Source organism: Heteronotia binoei, chromosome 2 (assembly GCF_032191835.1).
Source record: "Heteronotia binoei isolate CCM8104 ecotype False Entrance Well chromosome 2, APGP_CSIRO_Hbin_v1, whole genome shotgun sequence".
Taxonomy (NCBI): domain Eukaryota; kingdom Metazoa; phylum Chordata; class Lepidosauria; order Squamata; family Gekkonidae; genus Heteronotia; species Heteronotia binoei.
In genome coordinates this window covers 188,631,518-188,655,244 of record NC_083224.1, presented here as the reverse complement: position 1 = coordinate 188,655,244, position 23,727 = coordinate 188,631,518, and the positions used below count along the sequence as shown (strand labels likewise).

Sequence of the window (23,727 nt, the reverse complement as noted above, 5' to 3'; positions counted from 1 at the left end):
TTGTAATGTACCCGCAATCGGGCCTTCTCCTCTATAGCTCCGAGCCTATGGAACCAACTTCCAGAGGAAATGCGGGCCCTGCGGGACCTTGAACAGTTCCGCAGGGCCTGCAAGACCTTCCTCTTCCGACTGGCTTTCGCTGATGAAAATGGAAATTGCTAAGGAAACCGCCATCATAAAAGCAAACATAAAGTAAACATAGCATTAGCACTTTATTAATTTAATTTAATTAATTTAATTTTAAAACTTAAGCAGATTTTTAATTAAATGTTCATGTTGTTTAACTGTAATTTTATCTATCTGTATAGCTAAACTTGAATTGTGTTGTTAGCCGCCCTGAGCCTGCCCCGGCGGGGAGGGCGGGATATAAATAAAATTTTGTTGTTGTTGTTGTTTCTCGGGTGTGAAATAGTCTTTCCTTTTCTTCTGCCAATCAGCTCCGTTGGATGCCCTCAAGTGCTTGTATTTTGGGAGAAAGGTTTTCTTTGTCAGCTCCCTACACCCCATGCATCATTTTATAAATCTCCATTACAGGGGTGGCCAAACTGCGGCTTGGGAGCCACATGTGGCTCTTTCACACATACTGTGTGGCTCTCAAACCCCCCACTGTCCCATGCGCCGACCTGGAAACAGCATTTCTCTCTTTAAATCACTTTTCCAAGTCAAGCCAGCTGGTGGCCTGGAGAATGCATTCATAGTTAAAGTTGCTTTCTTTCAACCTCCCCTCTGCCTGTTTATCATATCTGCACCTTAATCATCTCTCTTCTAAAATGAAAAGTCCCAGACTCTTCAGCTTTTCCTCACAGGGAAGTTGCTCCAACCCCCTTGTCATCTTGGTTTCCCTCCTCTGTACGTTTTCCAGTTCTGCAATGGCTTTGGAGAAATCAGCATGGATTAATGATTACTAAATAGCCTCCGGCCATGCAGGGTCTATCTACCTCCAAGTACCCAATATTGGGAACATGTAGAGAACATTCTACACTTTGTCTATGGCCTTTCTGGAAACAGGATGCTGGACAGACAGACCTTTGGTTTCATCCAGATCAGCTGTTCATTAACACCTGTGAGCTGTAAGCGCTGGATGAAACCTCCATGTTCGGAAGCGGTTTACCTCTGAAATAGTCGAGAGCAAGGAGGCTATCAGCAAAAGGGTGCTCTTTAAAGTAAAATAAAGTTGTATTCTACTTTTCCAAGCACAGAAGAACCAGTTTTGAAGCTTTAAAGCAGGGGTGTCAAACATGTGGCCTGCAGGTCAAACTGGCCCCCTAAAGGCTTCAATCAGGCCCGCGGGGCTCTCTTCTCCCCCCTCCTGTCCTCACCCTGTAAAGCTCCGATGCTGACATTCCCATATCCTTCTGCCTTCTCTTTGCAGAGGTTAAAGCAGGAGCAATGTGGCAAAGAAAATGTGGAACGGATTTCCCATTACAGCCCATTGACAGAGCAGACCGGAATGAGAAGTCCACTACACGTTTTCCTTGCAACTTTGTTTCAATTGAGAGGTTTAACTTCCCAGCTTTCCTATGGCCAGCTGAAGCTTCCTGCAGTTGTGGCTTGCAAATCAAGCCGCCATGCTCTGAATCAGCTTTGTCTCTTCTCAGTGCAGTGAGAACTAGTGCCTAGTCAGTACTATAACCTGGGAACCCACAGCCAAAGGGGGATATTACACAGAAGAACCATTGCTAATACAAGTAGACCTTGGGGGAGGGGGGGGGGAAGCTTGCAATGCCCTGCCATTTCATGTTTTCCCAGGCTGAGAGCATTTTTTTTTGTTTTCTGCTGTGTGATCCTTGTGCTTTTCCTTGATGTTTTATTTTTAGAATTGCATTGTAAAATCCCACTATCGCCCTACCTTTCCATTTTAAACAAATTACTGCAAGGGTTTTAAGCATGTTTATGTTTTAAGTTAAAAATAATATTTTAAATTGTGTTTGCCTGCGTCCTTTATAAAGTCTATATCTCCTCTATCTGGCATTACATTTTAGGACATACATGGCTTGGTCCCACAAAGTCCCATTTCTGTCAGACCTGGCCCTCAGTTTGACACCCCTGCTTTAAAGTGAAATGGCTTTCTGAAAAACAGGAAAAACACGAAGGAGGTCCAGCCGGGTACCTTCTGAGCCGTCACCTCCTTCTGTATCTGACTCTGTCGGAGCTTTTTCAACAGCACCAGTTTTGCCTCTTCTAACCGCAGCTCTTCCTTCAGCTGCTTGATCATTCGCTCTCGCTCTTCAGGGCTGCTTTTCTGCAGGACCGGAGGGGAGGAGGGAAGGCGGCAAAAGGTGGAGTGGAAGAGAAGAAGAAGAAAGAGTTATTGTTTTTCTTTTCAGTTCAGGGCAGCGAGGGAGAACGGGGAGAGAATGAAGTGTGGATGTCGGGAGGGAAGGACAGAGCCAGACTCTAGGTCCACCGGAACCTGAAAGGCCAAAAAGATTTTCCAGGATATGCGCTTTTGAGAGTCAACGCTTCCTTCGTGGAGATATAGAACTGGAAGGGATCCCCAGGGGTCATCTAGTCCAACCCCGTGTCATGCAGGAAAATTCACAGCTACTCTCCTCCCCTCCCCCAGTGACTTCTGCTCTATGCCTGGAGGAAAGCACAAAGTTCCAGGATCTCTGGGTCAGTCTAGTCTGGAGGAAAATTTCTTCGGGATGCCAAAGTCAGGGGTTATCCTGTTATCCTCTGAAATCCACCCCAAAAGGCGTAGAGGTTTTCTCCCTAATACACTTCCACGCACAAGGTTTGAGTCCAGTATCACCTTAAACACTAGCCAGATTTCCCAGGGGATAGGTTTTCGAGAGTAAAAACTCTTTTTGTCAGATACAAGCAGGAAAGAAGATCCTGAAATCCCTTCTATCCAGAGCTTTTCTTTTTTTCTTTGGGGGGGGGAAGGGGGGTAGCAGGAATTCCTTTGCAAATTAGGCCACACCCCTCTTATGTAGCCAATCCTCCAACAGCTTACAGGGCTCTTCTTATAGGGCCTACTGCAACCTCCAGGGGGACTGGCTACATCAGAAGTGGGTGGCCTAATGTGCAAAGGAATTTCTGCTACAGAAAAAGCCCTGCTTCTATCCACCATCCATATCAGTGATCTCTATTTCTACTTGTATCTGATGAAACAAACTTCACCTCTTGAAAGCTTATTTCCTGGACAATGTGGTTGGTCTTTACTGGACTCAAATCTCCCTTTACTATTGCAGATCAATGCTATTACCCACCAGAAAGTGAATAAGAGACACAATATCTCTGCCTTTGGGGGTGGGTTTCAAGAGATCACACACGGCGAGGAGGAAAAAGCAGAGTCATTTCCAGGAGAAGACTTCCCAAGGCTGTGTGAAGGTGGGTATACACAGGGCTTTTTTTTGTGTGTGGCAAGAACTCCTTCGCATATCAGGCCACACACCTCTGATGTAGCCAATCCCCCTGGGGCCTACAGTAGGCCCTGTAAGAAGAACCCTGTAAGCTCTTGGAGGATTGGCTACATAAAAGGGGTGTGGTCTAATATGCAAAGGAGTCCTTGCCACAAAAAAAGCTCTGGGTATACATCTTTTAAAGTAAGCGGGAAGACTCCATGCAGCTGAGGAATGCAGAGATGGAGAATGAAGGGCAGAGGAGACTCCGCGAAGGGAAGGGATCGTTTAGCAGGCAAGGTCCAAAGATTGTGGACAGGGTTCAGCATGGGAGGGGTCACAAAGGGGTTGAGCAGCCGGAGGGACAAGTGGTGTGCAGCATGGGGCTTCTTGGACTGCAGTGTCACACAGAGAGTTCAGGAAGGATTCAGGAGGAGCACAGCACGAGCCGAAAGTTTCACAGGGAGTGCAGGGCGGATGCTTTTGTTGTTCCAGACAGGGAAAACCGCAATGTGAAACTCCGTGACAGACTGAACACGGGTGAGCAAAGGAAGGGAGGAACGGTATGGGGTCGATAGACGCCACTGAACATTTACTTTCTCCCAAATATTCCACGGAAGGAGAAATGGGTGGTTCAGCGCCCCCACCCCACCCCATCCCGGAAGCCAGCGTCTCAACTCACCATCAACACCTCCGCGCTGGTCTCTTTGATCACTAGTTTCGTCAACCCGTTCATTCTGGGACTCGAAGGCTCGTTGTCCGAGAGGACTATTACATCTGGTGACGGCACTCTTCGCTCTCGCTTGGCGTCGCTGTGGGCAACCCGGGAGAGAAAGAACATCAGGGAGGCATCCACGGATGCTTCATTTTGAGCCATAGCATTCCCCTCCCTGCTTCTGCAAGGGTGTGGAGCCGGGCCCTTGGGAAGTAGTACCTTCACTCAACCAAACCAAGGAATTGTCCAGAAAAGCAATCTGCATGCAGTTTCTCAATGTCCACGCTGCATCCAGGTTTCCCTTGGCAGAGAGTTCTGATTACTTGGATGCAACCATCTGCATCTGGAATTTTTAGCACAGAAGACAGAGCCAGGCTTCTTTGTAAAGCCTTTCAAGGCAGGGAAGCCACTGAAAATCTCCAAATCAAATTCCTGAAGATTCACATAGCACATACAAAGCAAGAAGACAGTAGTTCCCCAAAGAGTCAGGTTGGTGGTTTTCCCTAGCCTAGGAGTGGTCAAACTGTGGCTCGAGAGCCACGTGTGGCTCTTTCACACATATTGTGTGGCTCTCAAAGCCCCCACCCCATCAGCCGGCTTGGAGAAGGCATTTGTCTCTTTAAAGCCAAGCTACCCAGAGGCTTGGAAAAGGCATCTAAAGTTAAAAGTTGCTTTCTTTCTACCTATCCCTCCCGCCATCCTAAAACATCCAATACTCACATCTTGCTGCTCTCACGTTAACCAAGTTTGGTCACCCCTGCCCTAGCCCTTTTAAGCCGGGCATCACATCACACAACCTTTATTGGCATAACAGCACAAATCCAAATGATTTCCAATAGAATCTATGGACAAAAGGAACATCTCCCTCCTAGAAGCATAGTAAAGGCATTTTAAGAACATAAGAACATAAGAGAAGCCATGTTAGATCAGGCCAATGGCCCATCCAGTCCAACATTCTGTGTCACACAGCGGCCAATATATATATACACAGCGGTATATATATATACACACACACACACACTGTGGCTAATAGCCACTGATGGACCTCTGCTCCATATTTTTATCTAACCCTTTCTTGAAGGTGGCTATGCTTGTGGACGCCACCACCTCCTGTGGCAGTGAATTCCACATGTTAATCACCCTTTGGGTGAAGAAGTACTTCCTTTAATCCATTTTGCTACAGATTCAATGATTTCGCATTTATTTGAAGCTAAAAGTAAGATCTTAGGATCTTCAGATCGACCCTCTAAAGGTTGCAGAAAAAGCTTTAACACCCCCCCCCCAAAAGATCATCATAACTTTTACAATGCAAGAAAACATGACCATTATCTTCAATCTCATCCCACCTGGTGTGGAGAGCCAGTTTGGTGAAGTAGTTAAGTGAGCGGACTCTTATCTGGGAGAACCGGGTTTGATTCCCCACTCCTCCACTTGCACCTGCTGGAATGGCCTTGGGTCAGCCATAGCTCTTATAGGAGTTGTCCTTGAAAGGGCAGCTGCTGTGAGAGCCCTCTCCAGCCCCACCCACCTCACAGGGTGTCTGTTGTGGGGGAGGAAGGTGAAGAAGATTGTGAGCCGCTCTGAGACTCTTCGGAGTGGAGGGCGGGATATAAATCCAGTATCATCTTCTTCTAGACACAACCTGTCTGACTATGGAATTTTCTTAAATCTCCCATATAGCACCATAGATGGGAGGACATTAAAACAGCCAGCATAAACGCCCTTGCGGAGTCGAGGATCACATGGAACAGATAGATATTCAGGCAGGATAAGGCCAGAGGGAAGCACCCAACGTGCTGGTGAACATCAGGCAGAGGCAAGGCTTCTCAAATTCTTGTAACTCAATACTGATAAAGTCTTTGCACGACCGAGGTCAACACCTGGCTCTCCGAAAGCAAGACCAAATCACTGATGTCAAATCCAATTACTTATTCTTCAGTTTTGAGCCCATTGTGGGGGATTAAATCAGGGACCTTCTGCGTGCAAAATCTCAAGTATGCTGCTGATAGCGTTCTGCCAAAGGAGGCCTCTTACGCATTCACAAGGGCAGCAGAAAACTGTGAGCCGATTTGCACAACGCTGTAAGGCACAGGCCTGTGGGCTGCGTGCAGCCAGGAAGACCCGCACTGTGCAGCCCAGATCTCTGTGGAGATCAGATCACTTGCTCTCCCCCCTGGAGTTGGCATTCTGGTCCACCCTTCCCCCACCCCCCACGGAATCCTCTTATCCAGGAATGCTGAACTCATTTGTTAAGAGGACCCGATCCAACATAATGAGATCTTGTTGGACCGGGCCATGTATGACAGCCCTTCAAGCACTTGAAGACGGTGATCATATCACAGACAACCACACCTCTGAGCCAGAGGGACAATCCCACAAAGGAGGACTGTGGCCTTCATGCTTGCAGACAGCTGGCCATGGGCAGCAAACCTTTAGTCCAATTCAGCAAGATGGTTATTAGAACCAGGGTTTTTTTTTTTGGCAACAGGAATTCCTTTGCATATTAGGCCACACACCCCTGATGTAGCCAATCCTCTAAGGGCTCTTAGTACAAGGCTTACTGTAAGGTCTGGGAGGACTGGCTACCTCAGGGGGTGTGGCCTAACATGCAAAGAAGTTGCTGCAAAAAAAAAAAAAGCCGATCAGAACTCTAGTGGTATGAAGCAAGAGACCAGAGGATATTGCCGCAGGGGGCTTGGATGGATGTAATGGCTTAGAGGTGGTATGCTGGTGGAGGGAGACACCCCCCCCCCCCCCACACACACACCAGAACCAAACCAACAGCCTGTATGTGAGTTCCACACTCTGAGAGTAGAAGAATGAATGGATACACATCTGTAATCCTTCAAGGTGCCTCTAGAGGGCACACCAACATAAAGTAGTTTTGGAAGTTTGAGATAGAAAACCAAAACAGAAGAAGGAGGGGGAAAAAACCCCAGCCTTAAGAAGCTACAAAGTTAGGCCCCCAAAGGTTGGGAGAGAGAGAGAGAGAGAAAAACTTTAATAAGTTAAACCAAAATATATTTATTGCAAAGTGCACTAAAACTATACTTTAGAAACACTGGCACAATAATCCCCCTTGAAGTGGTGAATATTTGAACTAAGCAGCCCTGAATCTATATAACCTGAGTATCTTAAAAAAAAATTTAAGCACACACATCCAAGGAATGCAGGTTTAACAGTTCTTTTTGAACACAGCTATCATAACTCTTGGAGCGGGCATATATTTGTTGGTACTCTTAAAAAAAATTCTCTAACACCCAACCTTTGGGGACCCATGTTTGAAGATCAGCCAGCTGGGAGGAAAAGGGATCCCATTATTAAACCTGAATAGAGCTGGTGTCACTGGGGGTTTGGGGAGGGGGGGAGTATTTGTGAATTTCCTGCACTGTGCAGGGGAGGGTTGGACTAGATGACCCTGGAGGTCTCTTCCAACTCTATGATCCTAACTGCGCCAGGCTGATGGGTAAATGAGGGGATGGGGAAGGATGGAAGCATGCCATGCAGGACTTAAACCAAGACACTGTCTGTGTCCCGAGTACTCTTCCCAAAGCACTGGGGTCAGAGAAACTTTTTTAAAAAGTGAACTATCTTCTTTCAAAATCCCTGTCCAAAAACGCTGAGCTCACTGCAGAACAAAACATCCCTCCAAGCTCACCGTTTTGGCAACCTAATCCAACAAACACAACAGCAATTCAGGGATACTGGCTTTTATGGACCACATTTCGGTGGGGGTTTCCCAGTGATGTCCCCCCCCCCCCAACCTCAAACAGGCAGGATTTTGCTCCAGTCATGTACAAAGACCTCGACTCCCGGCCTTTGGAAAGCAAACACTGGCTCTGAAAGAGTTTTACATCTGTGCTGGGAAGTTTTACATCCGTGCAGCCATCTCAAAAAGTTTGGGGAGGCCTCCTAGCTCCATTGAAAGCAAACAACATCCGTGCGGTAGAACAAAATGGGAGTCCAGTGGCACCTTTAAAATCAACAAAGTTTTGTTCATTTATTGTTGGTCTTAAAAAGGTGCCACTGGACTCCAAGTTTGTTCTATTGCTTCAGACCAACACAGCTGCCCACCTGGATACATCTGCACCCCCCCACCCCCGCAATTCTAAGCAGGGCTCGGTGGCGATTCATTGCCTGGAACTAGTAGCTGGGGCTTTCTCTGGCACCCAGCTTTGCTGCAGAAGGCATTATGCTGCCTTGGTTCTCTTGAACATATGAAGCTGCCTTATACTGAATCAGACCTTTGGTCCATCAAAGTCAGTATTGTCTTCTCAGACTGGCAGCGGCTCTCCAGGGTTTCAAGCTGAGGTTTTTCATGCCTATTTGCCTGGGCCCTTTTTTGGAGATGCCAGGGATTGAACCTGGGACCTTCTGCTTCCCAAGCAGATGCTCTACCACTGAGCCACCGTCCCTCCCCTTGGCAAAGCTTTGTTTCCTATCTAGCACACACTGAACAACACCTTCAACAGTGGCGTGTGAGGAGGACTAATGTGTTTCCAGCCTTGGATCTGACTGGGCAAATTCAGACCGATCATCTCTGTGTTTCCAAACATGACACCACAAGCAACATGCCAAGTTTGCAAAGCAGATGAGACATCCGAGGCCGCGATCAAGCCTCAGAAGTCCTCGAGCGGTGGTGGGTTCTCCTTCCTTGGAGGTTTTTAAACAGAGGCTAGATGGCCATCTGACAGCAATGAAGACCCTGTGAATTGAGGGGGAGGTCTTTGTGAGTTTCCTGCATTGTGCAGGGGTTGGACTAGATGACCCTAGAGGTCCCCTCCAACTCTATGATTCTATGATTCTAAGTGCCAGTAGGTTGCCCCAAAAGTCCCCAAGGGCTGGCCCATCTCACTGTCCCCGCCCCCTGTCACTCAGAGGGGAGCACAACACCCCTTGTGTGCTTCCCTTTCCTCCCCGTCACCAGAAGATCCCCTATGAGCTTCCTGGATGCTAACGAGGCCACCCCGGGAGTCATGTGACTGGGGCACTGGGGGGGGGGCCTCGCTGGTCACGTGACCCTTTTAACCATTCCTTCCCACGTCCTGGGAAAAGCCATGGCAACCAGGCAGTTGGAACTGGTTTCGTGACACCCAGCTTTCATTTTGTGAAGTGAGCGAGGCGGAGGAGGAGACAGGTAGCGGAAGGAGAAAATGGAGTGGACCAGAGAAGTTTGAAAAGAAAGGGGGGGGGGGAGAGAAAGAGAGAGGCGGGCAAGGCAGTAATGGGCGGCCAGAGGAAATGTGAGCACGCAAAACTTTCCTCCACCAGCTGCGGCATCTTATGCTGAGAACTAGAAAAAGGAAATCTGGAGGGGGGGAAATCCCCAAAACTTCATATTCAAAACACACGCACAGAGGTTTCCCCAGGGTGCCTTCAACACCAACACTTTTCAGATGCGCTTCGTGGGTGTGCAATACAGTACAACTTGGCCCAATGAGTGTTTAACTGTAAGGAGGCTGTTGTGATTTTCCAGTAGGGCCTACTCTTAAGTCAACCATTACTTAGGACTGCAGGGGGGGTTTTTTTTGGGGGGGGGGAGGGCAGGGGCGATTTAAAATAATGGATGCGCTCATAGTTACAGGAATGCCAGGAAGGAAGCGGCAGGCATTTGCAAAAGAAAACAGGGAAAAGCCATGAAGTGAAGGAGAGAGGAGGGCAGGTCTCAAGTTTCTGACTCCTTTGACGCATTTTATAAGGAGTACCCCATGGATTGCTTCAGGGCAGGGGTGGCCAAACCGCAGCTCGGGAGCCACACGTGGCTCTTTCACACACATTGTGTGGCTCTCAAAGTCCCCACTGCCTGTTGGCTGGCTTGGAGAAGACATTTAAAATTAAAGATGCTTTCATTCCACCTCTCCCTCCTTCCTCCCTGCTTTCAAACACCATGTCCACGTCTGCGGCTCTCAAGCACCTGACACTTATTCTATGTGGCTCTTACATTAAAGCAAGTCTGGCCACCCCTGCCTCAAAGGCTGTGGAATAGGGCGGGGAAGGGAGACTCATGAGTCATGGCAGTCATTTTTACATTACATTTTTACATCACATAGTAGTAGTATCAGTTGATAGTATGAGAGAGTGGTTGGAGCATATAAACACAGGAAGCTGCCTTATACCAAACCAGACCCTTGGTCCATCACGGTCAGCACTGTCTACTCCAGGAATCGCCTAACTTGCTTAATGTTAACAGCCACATAGAATAAACATCAGATCTTTGAGAGCCGGAAGACATGAATGCCAGATGTTTGAGGGAAGGAAGGAAAAGAGATGGGGGAGGGAGGAACGAGGGAGAGGTGGAAAGAAAACAACTTTAATTTAGCAAGCGGCTAGAATCTGGGAAGTAAAAAAAAAAAAGGCCATCCCCTGTGCAAGCACCAGTCGTTTCTGACTCTGGGGTAACGTTGCTTAGCGTTTTCACGGCATACTTTTTACGGGGTGGTTTGCCATTGCCTTCCCCAGCCATCTACACTTCCCCCCAGCAAGCTGGGTACTCATTTTACCGACCTCGGAAGGATGGAAGGCTGAGTCAACCTTGAGCCAGCTACCTGAACCCAGCTTCTGTCAGGATCGAACTCAGGTTGTGAGCAGAGCTTAGGACTGCAGTTTTACCACTCTGAGCCATAGGGCTTTTTTTTTCCCTTCTGGAAAACCTGCGTTTAAATCCCAATGGAAGCTCTCTGGGTGACTTTGGGCCAGTCCTATGCTCTCTGCCTCACCTGGGTTGTTGTGAGATGAAGGGGAGGAGAGGAAAGCAACATAGGCTGCCCCAAGCACCTGGGACAAAAAAAAACAGGTTGAAATATTACGAGGAGACCATGAGATTTAAGAGCAGCGACTTGGCTTTTGAACCTCCTGGGTTCAAGTCAACTTGATGGGAGTTCAGTTCACATCGGATAAAAGCAGTGAGCTTTTCAGACACAAAGCAAAAAGCTAGCATCCCCCCCCCCCCACAGAGTCACGGACACAAACACTCAGTGGCGCAGGCCCTCCTAGCTTTCTCGCGCAGCGATTTCTGCAAACTGCAGCAGCATGCAAAGAAATGGAACACTTTCATTTCATGACCGTATGTCCAATGGATATAGAAATGTAACATCAGGACAACGCACCAGCGGGCCAGAACCATCACAAACCAGCATCCCATTTTACGGCAGCTGTCCCATGCAGCCCAGGAAGGCCTACAAGCAAAGGCTCAAAGGTTGAAATCCTCCCACTGTTGACCCCTGGTATTCTGAGGTACACCTTCTCTGTATAGGGAGGCTTCATTTGGCCAGCGTGGCTAAAGACCACAGACAGTCGTGTTCAGGGGTAGCGCCAAGCTTGTTTAATGTAAGAGCCACCTAGAATAAATGTCAGATGTTTGAGAGCCACAAAGGAGGGAGGGAGACAAACAGGGACGGAGGAGAGGAGGAGAAGTGCAGAAAAAGCAACTTTAAAAACATTCTTCAAACCACCGGCTTGGAGAAGTGATTTAAAAAGACAAATGTCTTCTCCAAGCCAGCCAACAGGGCAGAGGGGGCTTTGAGAGCTACACAATAAGTGTTGAAAAACCACACGTGGCTCCCGAGTTGCAATTTGGCCACACCTGGTCTTGTCCTTCATGAATTTGTCTAATTCCCCTTAGCCGCATATCGCTAGTGGTCCCTGCTACATCTAGCGGCAGGGAGTTCCACAAGTTGTGCAGCATGACAAAGAACTTCTGGAGAATTTCCCTTTGGCGTTGTCTTTGTCAGCCACCCAGTTGAATATCGAGAGCTTGCATTATCACTCCAGCCTGGAAAGAGAATGTGTACATGACCAGAAGTCATCTACCTCTCACTGCCAGAGGCTGAGGACAAGCAATAAGGGAGAGGCCATTGTTGAAGAAGAGACTGGATTTATACCCCGCCCTTCACTTGGAGTCTCAGAGCATCTTACAATCCCCTTCCCTTCCTCTCCCCACAGCAGACACCCTGTGAAGCAGATGGGGCTGAGAGAGCTCTGGAAGAACTGCTTGAAAGAACAGCTCTGAGAGAACCATGGCTGACCCAAGGTCACCAAGCTGGCTGTATGTGGAGGAAGCGGGGGGAATCAAATCTGGTTCCCCCAGATTAGAGTCCACGTTCTTAGCCACTACATCAAACTGGCTCTACTTGTGAGGAGGGAACAGATTACTAGTGTGGAGGGGAAGCAGAACTCTGGAACAGATCTAGCTCTGAGCCGACCCACCAAGGCAATTCTAGCAACAGATAAATAGGAATAGATAATGGAGCTTCCATTTGCAGGAGCAGCGTGCTGGTGACCATCCACTGAGGAGAAACATCCTGCTTTTGCATATCGGGGCAACTTAACTGACCAAAAGGAGCCCTGTGGCCCAGAGTGGTACGCTGCAGTACTGCAGTCTAAGCTCTGCTCATGAGCTGAGTTCAAACATGGAGAGCCAGTTTGGTGTAGTGGTTAAGTGTGCGGACTCTTACCTGGGAGAGCCGGGTTTGATTCCCCACTCCTCCACTTGCACCTGCTAGCATGGCCTTGGGTCAGCCATAGCTCTGGTAGGAGTTGTCCTTAAACGGGCAGCTGCTGTGAGAGCCCTCTCCAGCCCCACCCACCTCACAGGGTGTCTGTTGTGGGGGAGGAAGGTAAAGGAAATTGTGAGTCGCTCTGAGACTCTTCGGAGTGGAGGGCGGGATATAAATCCAGTATCTTCATCTACCTCACAGGGTGTCTGTTGTGGGGGAGGAAGGTAAAGGAGATTGTGAGTCGCTCTGAGACTCTTCGGAGTGGAGGGCGGGATATAAATCCAGTATCTTCTATCTTCTAATCCCAGCAGAAGCTGGGTTCAGGTAGGCAGCTCCAGGTTGACTCAGCCTTCCGTCCTTCCGAGGTCGGTAAAATGAGTCCCCAGCTTGCTGGGCAGAAAGTGTAGATGACTGGGGAAGGCAATGGCAAACCACCCTGTAACAAAAAGTTTGCCAAGAAAATGTGATGTGACATCACCCCTTGGGTTGGTAATGACCTGGTGCTTGCGCAGGGGACTACCTTTACCTTTTTAACTGGCCAAGACCACTGTGAAAAGGTTAGTTGGCAGGCGGGCATCCCTCATCCTTGCCTCATTTTATCTGAAACATGGGGCCAAATGGGGCCTACCTGACAAGGCTGTTGCCGCGAGGCTTACCACATGCCTGGAAGGGAACGGAACCCCCCTCCATGGTAGTTAAGTTCCGTCACAACCAACGTTCCCTCTACGCCGTGGAGTCTTGCGAACTTCATGAGCGACGGGCATTAAAGCTTGTGAACTACTGCATCAATTCGTTTGCTCTGGGGCCATTTCTCCTAAGCCCAAAAGATGTTTGAGCCAGAGGGTAGAAAACTGTGAGCTAGCTCATGCTACCTCAGCATAGAGGGAACACGGGTCACCACCAGTAGCCAGTTACACCCACGCCCCAAATTTCCTAATTTTGCAATTTGTAAACGTGTTAAGAAAATAATGCAGAACCGATCGCAGCGCTCGTCAGTGTTCCCTCCAAGCTGAGTTAGTGTGAGCCAGCCCACAGTTTTGTAGCCTCCAGGTCGCACATTTTTGTCTTAGCTCAGGAAAAATGGACCCAAACTAGTCGATGCAGTAGCTCACAACTTTATAATGCCATCAGCTCGCAAAGAAGAATGTTTGCTCACAAGACTCCACAGTTTAGAGAGAGTATTGCTGTTGGGAGGGTCACAGAAAGGGAAGCCCCCCTGCTACTGTTATTAAAGCATTCCTCTCCCGCTGTTCCTTGGGGTTCAAATGACCGTTGTATCTGCAGAACTGTCTCTCCCGCTATGTCCCCCCAGAGAACTCTGCGTTTTTCTTCAGATCAACATCTGCTGGTGATCCTCGAATGTCCGCTTAGCCCCAACTGCTTAGCTCCCACATGTCCGCTTGGCCCCCAGTGGAACAGTCTCCCAATGGCGCTCAGGGACCTGAGGGACATGCATCCATTTCACAGGGCCTGTAAAACAAAGCTGCTCCACCAGGCCTTTGGACAGCACACAGATCGCCCTCACCCTATCCATCTGTTCGCCTACTCTACCCCACCGTATGAGGCCATCTGACAGCAATGAAGGTCCTGTGAATTGAGGGGGAGGTATCTGTGAGTTTCCTACATTGTGCAGGGGGTTGGACTAGATGACCCTGGAGGCACCTTCCAACTCTACGATTCTATGAGGTAGAGGTGTTTTTATCTATTGACCAGTGGGAAAATCGCTAAGAGCAACTTTAATTATGCTGTCACCATCTTGCAATTTTTGCATCAAACAAAACTTTAACTGTTTATAGTATTATGTTTTAATCTTTGAAACTGCAAACCTGTGTGTTGTGAGCCACCCTGGGCCTGCTTGTGGGACAGGGCAGCATATAAATAAGGCGGCGTACAAATAATGGATGAAGAAGATATTGGATTTATATCCCACCCTCCACTCCGAAGAGTCTCAGAGCGGCTCACAATCTCCTTTCCCTTCCTCCCCCACAACAGACACCCTGTGAGGTAGATGAAGATATTGGATTTATATCCCGCCCTCCACTCCGAAGAGTCTCAGAGCGGCTCACAATCTCCTTTACCTTCCTCCCCCACAACAGACACCCTGTGAGGTAGATGAAGATATTGGATTTATATCCCGCCCTCCACTCCGAAGAGTCTCAGAGCGGCTCACAATCTCCTTTCCCTTCCTCCCCCACAACAGACACCCTGTGAGGTAGATGAAGATATTGGATTTATATCCCGCCCTCCACTCCGAAGAGTCTCAGAGAGGCTCACAATCTCCTTTCCCTTCCTCCTCCACAACAGACACCCTGTGAGGTGGCTGGGGCTGGAGAGGGCTCTCACAGCAGCTGCCCTTTCAAGGACAACCTCTGCCAGAGCTATGGCTGACCCAAGGCCATGCCAGCAGGTGCAAGTAGAGGAGTGGGGAATCAAACCCGGTTCTCCCAGATAAGAGTCCGCACACTTCACCACTACACCAAACTGAACCAATTTGGAGTCCCGTGGCACCTTTTAGACCAACAAAGTTTTATTCAGAATACAAGCTTTCGTGCACATGCACACTTCCTCAGACAATGGAATGGAGTACAGCGAGCAGTGTTACAGATACCCGGTGAGCAGTGGTTAAGCATGCAAAATAGTACCAAGTTAGAATCTATGACAAAATAGTGCAATTCACTGTAGCCCATTCCATTGCCTGGTGAAGTGTGCATGCGCACAAAAACTTAACATTCAGAATAAAACTTTGTTGGTCTTAAAGGTTCCCCTAGACTCCTGCTTTGTTCTGTTGCTTCAAACCAACACGGCTGCCTATCTGGATCTAGTAACGGATGGAACATTTTCATATAAAACTAAAAAGTGTTTGTGTGTGTAAAGCACCAGCCATCAAGTTGCAGCTCATTTCCAGCAACCCCAGCAAGGGGCTTTCAAGCCAAGTGAGGAGCAGCGGTGGTTTCCCATTGCCTTCCTCAGCAGAGTCTTCCTTAGTGGTCTCCCTTCCTAGCACCGACCCCCTCCTCATCTTCCGAGATCTGATGAGGCTGGGCTGTATCGTGCTGCCTTCAAAACCCCAGATCACCTCCTCCCAAGAGGGTCCCCACTGATGGAGCTTTTTCTATTATGCCGGAGCCACGGTAGCTGGACTGTGGTTGATGCCAGACGGGACACCCTGAGTGGTGGGGCAGCCAAACCGCAGCTTGAGAGCCACATGTAGCTCTTTCACACATCTTGCGTGGCTCTCAAAGCCCCCGCTGCCTTGTCAGCCAGCTTGGAGAAGGCATTTAGAGTTGCCTTCCTGCCTTCCTTCTGGCTCTCCATCATCTGACGTTCATTCTATGTGGCTCTTCCGTTAAGCGGGTTTGGCAGCCCCCGGGTGAGAGAGCCAACGGCTGGCTGCCTGGCAAATACAGCTAGCGCTCAAGGATAACTGAGAATTTTGTCCAGCCACCCACTCTGGCTATTCAGATTTCAATAAGCATCGCTCAACTGGAGAGCCAGTTTAGTGTAGTGGTTAAGTGTGCGGACTCTTATCTGGGAGAACCGGGTTTGATTCCCCACTCCTCCACTTGCACCTGCTGGAATGGCCTTGGGTCAGCCATAGCTCTGGCAGAGGTTGTCCTCGAAAGGGCAGCTGCTGTGAGAGCCCTCTCCAGCCCCACCCACCTCACAGAGTGTCTGTTATGGGGGAGGAAGGGAAAGGAGATTGTGAGATGCTCTGAGACTCTTCAGAGTGGAGGGCGGGATATAAATCCAATATCTTCATCTACCTCACAGGGTGTCTGTTATGGGGGAGGAAGGTAAAGGAGATTGTGAGCCGCTCTGAGACTCTTTGGAGTGGAGGGCGGGATATAAATCCAATATCTTCATCTACCTCACAGGGTGTCTGTTGTGGGGGAGGAGGGTAAAGGAGATTGTGAGCCACTCTGAGACTCTTCGGAGTGGAGGGCGGGATATAAATCCAATATCATCTTCTTCTTCTTCATGCATTTCCCAAAGCATAAGGACTAGAAACATATTTTTTGAACAAAGCCTCAAGATTGTCTGCCCAGCCACTGTGTTTTGAGACTCCTGTGGAGTTAAGGCAGTGGGGCAGCATTTGGAGGCAAGTTTTACACATTTGAAGACAAATGCATAAGGGCTTAATTTAGAACTGGCGGCATCGTAAGACAGGAACATCCCCCTAAAGTTCTCAGCACAAATGGTGAAAGTAACAAGCACAGTTTTTGGGAACACATATCTGAAAATCCCTCCTGGATTGAAACCGAAAAGGTCCAGCAGCCTCCCATTCACCACCAAGCCCAAAGAGATGCCCCAGAAAGCCCACAAAGAGGTACAACACTGCCGCTAGATGTGGAGGTTTCATTTTGCCATTACAGCTAGTAGCCACCAATGATCCTAATCCAGCGCGACCTTCTCTAATTCCCTTGGCCAAGCTGAAGGCCCATTCCTACGTCCTGTGGGGGTGAGTTCCATCAGTTAATTATGAGCTGCAAGAAAAAAGGACTTCCTTTTCGCCCGTCCTGAATTTACTACCTTCTCAGTGGGCAGCAGTGGCCCTGATCTTGTCAGAGACTGGAAGCTATGCAGGGTCAGCACCTGGATGACGGGCCAGCAAGAAACGATGGGAGCTACTAGGCAGAGGAAGGCAATGGCAAAACCACCTCTGCACATCTCTTGCCTTGCAAACCCCACGTGATGGCACGACGCGAGGGTCTCCATGGGGCGGATGCCACTCGGGGACACACTTTTTGCCTTTCGTCAGTGGGTACCCCTGAGTTCCAATGTTTCAGAAAAGGGAGGAAAAATGCTATAGCAGGGCGGCCAAACTGTGGCTCAGGAGCCACACGTGGCTCTTTCACACATATTGTGTGGCTCTCGAAGCCCCCACCGGCTTGGAGAAGGCATTTCTCTCTTTAAATCACTTCTCCAAGTCAAGCCAGCGGCTTCCTGTCTTGCAGCTCTCAAACATCTGATGTTTATTCCACGTGGATCTTACGTTAAGCAGGTTTTGACCACCCCTGTTCTATAGCCATTTTCCCCACACTATGGAGTTTTAAAAATGTGTGTGTGCTTGGGGGGCGGCATGGGGGAGCCTGGCTTTTTGGAACTAAACCCCCCAAACTCTGCTCCCTGCAGGAAAGGTGCACCGACCCTTGATAACTTTGGCCATCGTTTCCTGACCCCCCCCCACCTTATGACGTTTGCTTTTGCAGTGGGGAGACTCAAGAGGGGGTACGTCCCACTTTGCCTTCGCAAGAGCAATAAGATGCTGGCTTTTCTGCACTCCGCCTTGACCAGGTGCATACGAAATCAAGTTATGTGCCCAAGCAAGCCAATGAAATAAAAGTTCTCTCTCTGTGTGCCATCCATTGCCCAAAACCAGAGGAACGTCCTACACAGGCTAAAATTGTGTGTCAAATGCAGTAGCTGCAGGGCGGGGCGAGGAACGTAGAGTTTCACCGGCAGAACTTGCCCTCCCGGCACAGCAGGTTCTTATTTTCAATTCTGAGGACTTCTTTGAAAAATCAGCACAGCCTAGTGATTTAAGGGACCGGAAAAGCCAAGGATGAGGACGTGTCGGACACCTGTGAGGACCTTAAAAGATCCTGGGAAGCTAGGAACACTTGTCACACTTCATACTGGGGACCGGCATCATGCAAGCTCCCTTGTCCTGGGAGCTAAAATCACCATGAAGCTCACAATGCTGCTCTGAGCTTACCGGTCACAGGATACTATCGACGCTCGGAGCAAGGGACCTGGCGCAGTGGCAGAGTTGCTCCACACTTCGCATGTGGAATGTACTGGGTGGGGGTGGGGAGGTTCAGTCCCTGGCACCTCCAGATAAAAGGACTGCAGGTACCACAAGGGGGTCCAACATGTTGCCCGGGAGCCAAATCAGGCTCCTGGAGGACTCCTATCAGGCCCCTGTGCAACTGGCTGCCATCTGCTTCCTTCTCCCTCACTCTTGCTTCCTTTTGCGTAACAGCTTGCTTTGCAAGGCTTGCTCAACTGCATAGGAGCTACAGAGCAAAACCTCTATTTTCTCTATTGGCTGAGGCTCCTCCCTCGGGGAGGAAGAGCTTGCATTGCCAGGCTTTCTCAATCACACAGTAGAGTAGAACCAAACCTCTCTTCCTTTGATTGGCTGGGGCTCCCTCCCTCCTGGTCCCCAAGGAAGGAAGGAAAGAGTCAGAGCTTCCTTTGCCCAGTCCCCCTGGATCCCATGGGAGAGATACAAAGAAAGCACCTTTAAGACCAACGAGTGCTAATGTTTTAAGCATGTTTTATTTTAAGGTTGTTGTTTAAGGATGTAGTTTATCTCTCTGCTACCTGGCATTATATTTTATGACACAAGGTCTCATTTATGTCAGATCTGGCCCTCATAACAAATGAGTTCGACACCCCCGATTAGCAGGTCCAAGGAGAGGCCTTTTCTCTGTCTGAGACCCTGAAAAGCAACTGAAGTGTAGAAGCTGTGAGCCGAATCAATCGAGGGTCTGCCTTCTACTGAGCGCGGTTCACAGGCTCTAACAGGATCATCTGCCCGTCCCCAAAGGCACTTTGTAAAATTTTGTCAGAACCCCGACAGCGATTTCTCAGCAGATGCTCATCACTCCACTTCCTTCTTAATATTTGCAAGTGAGAGGGAAAGGAAGATAAACTCTCGCCAGTGACAAAAAATATCAGAATCTGCACACTCATTTTGGCATGCTCTCAGCTTCAGCTTGGGCGTTATTTCAAGATGGGGAGGGGATCTGTCCTTTTAAGAACAAGAATTTTCCTAGGAAACCCCCCTTGGACCAGTCAACTCCTTGCAGCCTACCTTACCCAATAGCAGAAGCACTGTGAGAATAAAAGAGAACACCACTCGGGTCTGTTGTCCTGAGCCCCAGGGAAGAAGCACTTGAAGCAAGGTTTTTTTTTTTTAGTAGCAGGAACTCCATTGCATATTAAGCCACACTCCCCTGATGTAGCCAATCTTCCTGGAGCTATCAAAGATATCAGGTTTTCACGGCTGGTAACATCATTAGGGTTTGTAGAATCTTTCGGGATCAAGTGCCCTGTTCTACTGGAGAAAGTTTTCCTTCTAGACGTTTCGTTCTCAGCTGCGGAGAACATCCTCAGTGGCGTTGCAGCCGGAGCAGGCGCTCAGACCGTCTTGGCTGCTGTGCATTGAGTGGGACCACTCAATGCACAGCAGTGTGGGACCACTCAATGCACAGCAGCCAGGAAGGTCTGAGCGCCTGCTCCGGCTGCAACGGCACTGAGGATATTCTCCGCAGCTGAGAACGAAACGTCTGGAAGGAAAACTTTCTCCAGTAGAACACGGCACTTGATCCCGAAAGATTCTACAAACCCTTCCTGGAGCTGACAGTAGGTCCTGGAAGCTCTTGAAGGATGGGCTACATCAGGGGCGCGTGGCCCAATTTGCAAAGGAGTTCCTGCTATAAAAAAAAGGTCCTGACCTGAAGCATTATCCTATTTCTCAATGAGTTTCAGCCATCCGGGCAGAAAGGCTGGTAAAACCTGTGTATGACAAAGCTGACCCGTGTCTTGACCCAGACAGCCCAGGCTACCATGCTCTTGTCAGATCTCAGAAGCGAAGCACGGCCAGCCCCGGTCAGCACTAGGATGGGAGGCCGCCGAGGAAGTTCAGGGTCGCTAAGCAGAGGCAGATGCCGGCGAACGAAGTTCTGTTTCAGGTTCAAACCCAAGTACGATTTTACCTTACACCAGGTGTGGCAAAACTTGCTCGCTGCAAGAGCTGCGTAGAATAAACATCAGATGTTTAAGAGCCGCAAGACACGAATGAAGGGCTGGCGCGAGACTGTCTGGCACCCCGGCAAGGCTAACTTCTGGTCCCCCCCCGCCCCGATAATGTCACCGAGTCACTTCAGAGGCACCCAATTTGTCACCCCCCTGAAGACCGGTACCCTAGGCGATCGCCAAGTTTGCCTAGTGACAGTGCCGGCTCTGCATGAATGTCAGATGCTTGAGAGCAGGAAGGCAGGCAAATAAACGGGGGAGGTGGAAACGAAGCAACTTTAAATGAATTCTCCAAGCTGCCGGCAGGCTTGGAGAAGTGATTGAAAGAGAGAAATGCCTTCTCCGAGCCAGCTGACGGGACAGCGAGGGCTTCGAGAGCCACATGTGCCTTCCCAAGCCACTGTTCGGCCACCCCTGCCTTATACTGATTCCGAGGTCTTGAGTTTGGCTCGTCCTAGGAGCCTTGGCCTGAGAAAAGCCTTTTCTGAAAGTAATCTAATACCTGAAGTTAACCGGAGGAGCTGCACAGCCGCAGAGCAACAGCCCTGGTGACTCGCAGCGGATGAACTTAAAGGGACGACCCCCTTTTTTGCCTTAGCTTATAGGCTCTTTGGGTGCTTGTAGAACATGGCCATGAAAAGGGGATGGAATCACAGGGTGCTCCATAGTTAGGGGAAGCTACTTTGGGGAAGGTGTGTGCCAGAATAGAGAGGACCGCCCCCCCCCCACCAAGCAGGCAAACTAGGTGACTACCTAGGGCACTGCCTTCTGGGGTACTGAACTGGCCACCCTCCCATAGGGTGGGCCAGTATGATGTAGTGGTTAAGTGTGCGGACTCTTATCTGGGAGAACCGGGTTTGATTCCCCACTCCTCCGCTTGCACCTGCTGAGATGGCCTTGGGTCAGCCATAGCTCTGGCAGAGGTTGTCCTTGAAAGGGCAGCTGCTGTGGGAGCCCTCTCCAGCCCCACCCACCTCACAGGGTGTCTGTTGTGGGGGAGGAAGGGAAAGGAGATTGTGAGCCGCTCTGAGACTCTTCGGAGTGGAGGGCGGGATATAAATCCAATATCTTCATCTACCTCACAGGGTGTCTGCTGTGGGGGAGGAAGGTAAAGGAGATTGTGAGCCGCTCTGAGACTCTTCGGAGTGGAGGGCGGGATATAAATCCAATATCTTCTTCTTCTTCGTATGACTTGGTGATGGTATCAGTGTGTGTGTGTGTGTGGGGGGCAGAAGATAGCCTTGCCTAGGGTGCCAGACAGTCTAGGGCGGGTCCTGCCCCGAGACAAACCCACACGGTTTAGGACAACTGCAGACTGAAAACTTTCCACCCCTTGTGAGGAAGTTTGATTCAGGCTGGCCAAAGCTTACTCCTCTATTCCTGTTCAACCCAAAAGTGGATATGGTAGCAGCGCCTAAGATGAAAACCTTAGGCCCCACGGACACAGGCTGGGATTAGTTCCCAGAAATCAGGAATGCTACAGGATCCCTGGAGCCATGCCGGCGTGCTTTCCCTTGCATAACACCTGAAAGAGGCGCAGTAGACCGTCTCAATGAATCAGGCCCTCCAAGGCCGACTTTGGAAGGCAAAAGAAAGGCCAAGGTCTGCTGAGTACAAAACCAGACCTGACAGCACCCAGCCTGATGCGTCTGGAAAGTTTGCAAAAATAACTACCAGAACTTTTTTGTAGCAGGAACTCCTATGAATATTAGGCCACACACCCCTGAAGTAGCCGATCCTCCTGTAGCTTACTGTAGGCCGTGTACTAAGAGCTCTGTAAACTCTTGGAGGACTGGCTACATCAGGGGTGTGTTCCCTAATATGCAAAGGAGTTCTTGCTACAAAAAAGCCCTGGTGACAACCCTTTTCTAAGGTAGACTGCCTCTGATCATGGCAGTTCCACCAAGCCACTAGCAAAACCAGCCTCTCTGTAGGTCTCGGCCTCTAAACTGCAGTCTTTGCACCTGTGAACGCCAGGGTAATCCTGTACCACGCAAAACAGCCCTGCTCTGGGATTCCTCTAAATCTAAACGCCGCTTCAATCCAGAATTGCAGAATCAAGAGTCACCACTGTTTCGACAGCCACCTACCTTTTTGGGGTGCTCATGTCCACTGGCTCGTCCCCCGTCTGCACCTCCACTTTGATGGTGGCTTTCATCTCCCCTCCTTTTAATAATCCCGGGACCCTCCCGGAGGTGGGGTCAGTCTTTATCTTAAGGTCCCCGCCTTCGGCATTGGCCTCCGGGCCCCCCAAAAGGCCTTTGTCCAGCTTCATCTTTTTACTGTCGACGTCGTTCTGGTTGATCTCGCGTTCCAGTGCTCGCTTCTGGCTCCGTGTCCGGCAGGCTTCCTCCGTCATTATGGTGTTCTGGGAAGAACGCGGGAGAGAGAAGAAACAGGTGGGTGATTTGGGCTGCCACCTAGCCACAGGGCAAGCATTTGTTTTTACGGGCCGGTTTCCAGAGATGACCAACACTCATATGCAACAGAAGCCCTTTGGCTCCACATTTCCACTGGCGCTCAAAGCGGGCAAGTTAAACCCACTCCAGCATAGGGCTAAAACTTGCTGAAAGAGTTGCCTCACTGGAAAGGGCCTTGGAAATCCCCACCCACTCCATGCAAGCATGGGAATCTGCTTTTTGGGGATTTTGGGGCAGGGTTTTTCCAAGCCACCTGCCCCCATAGGTTCTGGACAGACTGCTGGACTCAAAAAGGCAAGGAAGGGATTGCATGGCCACCACGTGCGGTCTCCTGCCGGCCTTTACCATTGGCTGCTAAACAGACTGACGATGCCACGGAAACCAAAGTGCTCGAGTCGGTACTTTCTGAATTTAACAAGGTCCCTCAAACTTGCTGTCAGAGGGACTTGAGCTCCTCTAGGAATCAACATGGGGTGCTTTCAGGGAAGGGGGCCTTTTCCAAAGTTAGTTTGGGGGGGCTTTTCCCCCCTTCTCCCCCGGCCCTTTGGCTGCTTCTCCCCCCCCCAAGCCTGTTCCACTGTTACCTGCAAGACAGACACACATATCTGATGCAAAAGAGCTGAGTCAGTTTGTGATCTCATGACATCACTGGGTCCACACATGACCTTTCCCAGGATTCAGTCGGAGAGACAAAGCACTTTCCAGAAAACCGGTCTGAACTGGTTACAGACAACAAGCTAAGTGTTGTTAACCCCTCGCGGGGAGACACCACCGTTGCAGCGGCGACAGCATCTGCCTGCCTGCCGAGACGCAGCCGGCATTCCAGCACAGGCAGCCCAGAGCATCTCCCCCCCCCACCCCAAGGCTCTTTTAAAGGGGCAGTGCGCACAACAGCGGGATAGTTGCCGCTCCGGTGCCAAAGTAGTCTTGGGAAAAAAACCCAGATGGCAGCAAGTAAAACTTGGGGGGGGGGGGGGAGGGAGCAA

At 49.7% G+C, this 23,727-nt stretch overlaps 1 protein-coding gene across 7 annotated transcripts in view; it reads right to left on the bottom strand.

The window, feature by feature from the left end:
• GATAD2A (GATA zinc finger domain containing 2A) overlaps nucleotides 1–23,727 on the bottom strand; it is a 56,541-nt gene that overhangs the window by 22,990 nt on the left and 9,824 nt on the right. For 2 of the 7 annotated variants that reach the window (XM_060232695.1, XM_060232697.1), the window contains exons 1-4: nucleotides 23,326–23,449; nucleotides 22,412–22,689; nucleotides 4,030–4,159; nucleotides 2,111–2,242 (exon numbers count right to left, since the gene is read on the bottom strand). In XM_060232695.1, coding sequence (XP_060088678.1) covers nucleotides 2,111–2,242; nucleotides 4,030–4,159; nucleotides 22,412–22,689; nucleotides 23,326–23,403 — 618 coding nt within the window. In that variant the 5' untranslated portion in view covers nucleotides 23,404–23,449. Of the gene's footprint in view, nucleotides 1–2,110; nucleotides 2,243–4,029; nucleotides 4,160–22,411; nucleotides 22,690–23,325; nucleotides 23,451–23,727 lie in introns of those variants that run through there. The other 5 variants (XM_060232698.1, XM_060232699.1, XM_060232701.1 and 2 more) reach the window with 4 other exon arrangements.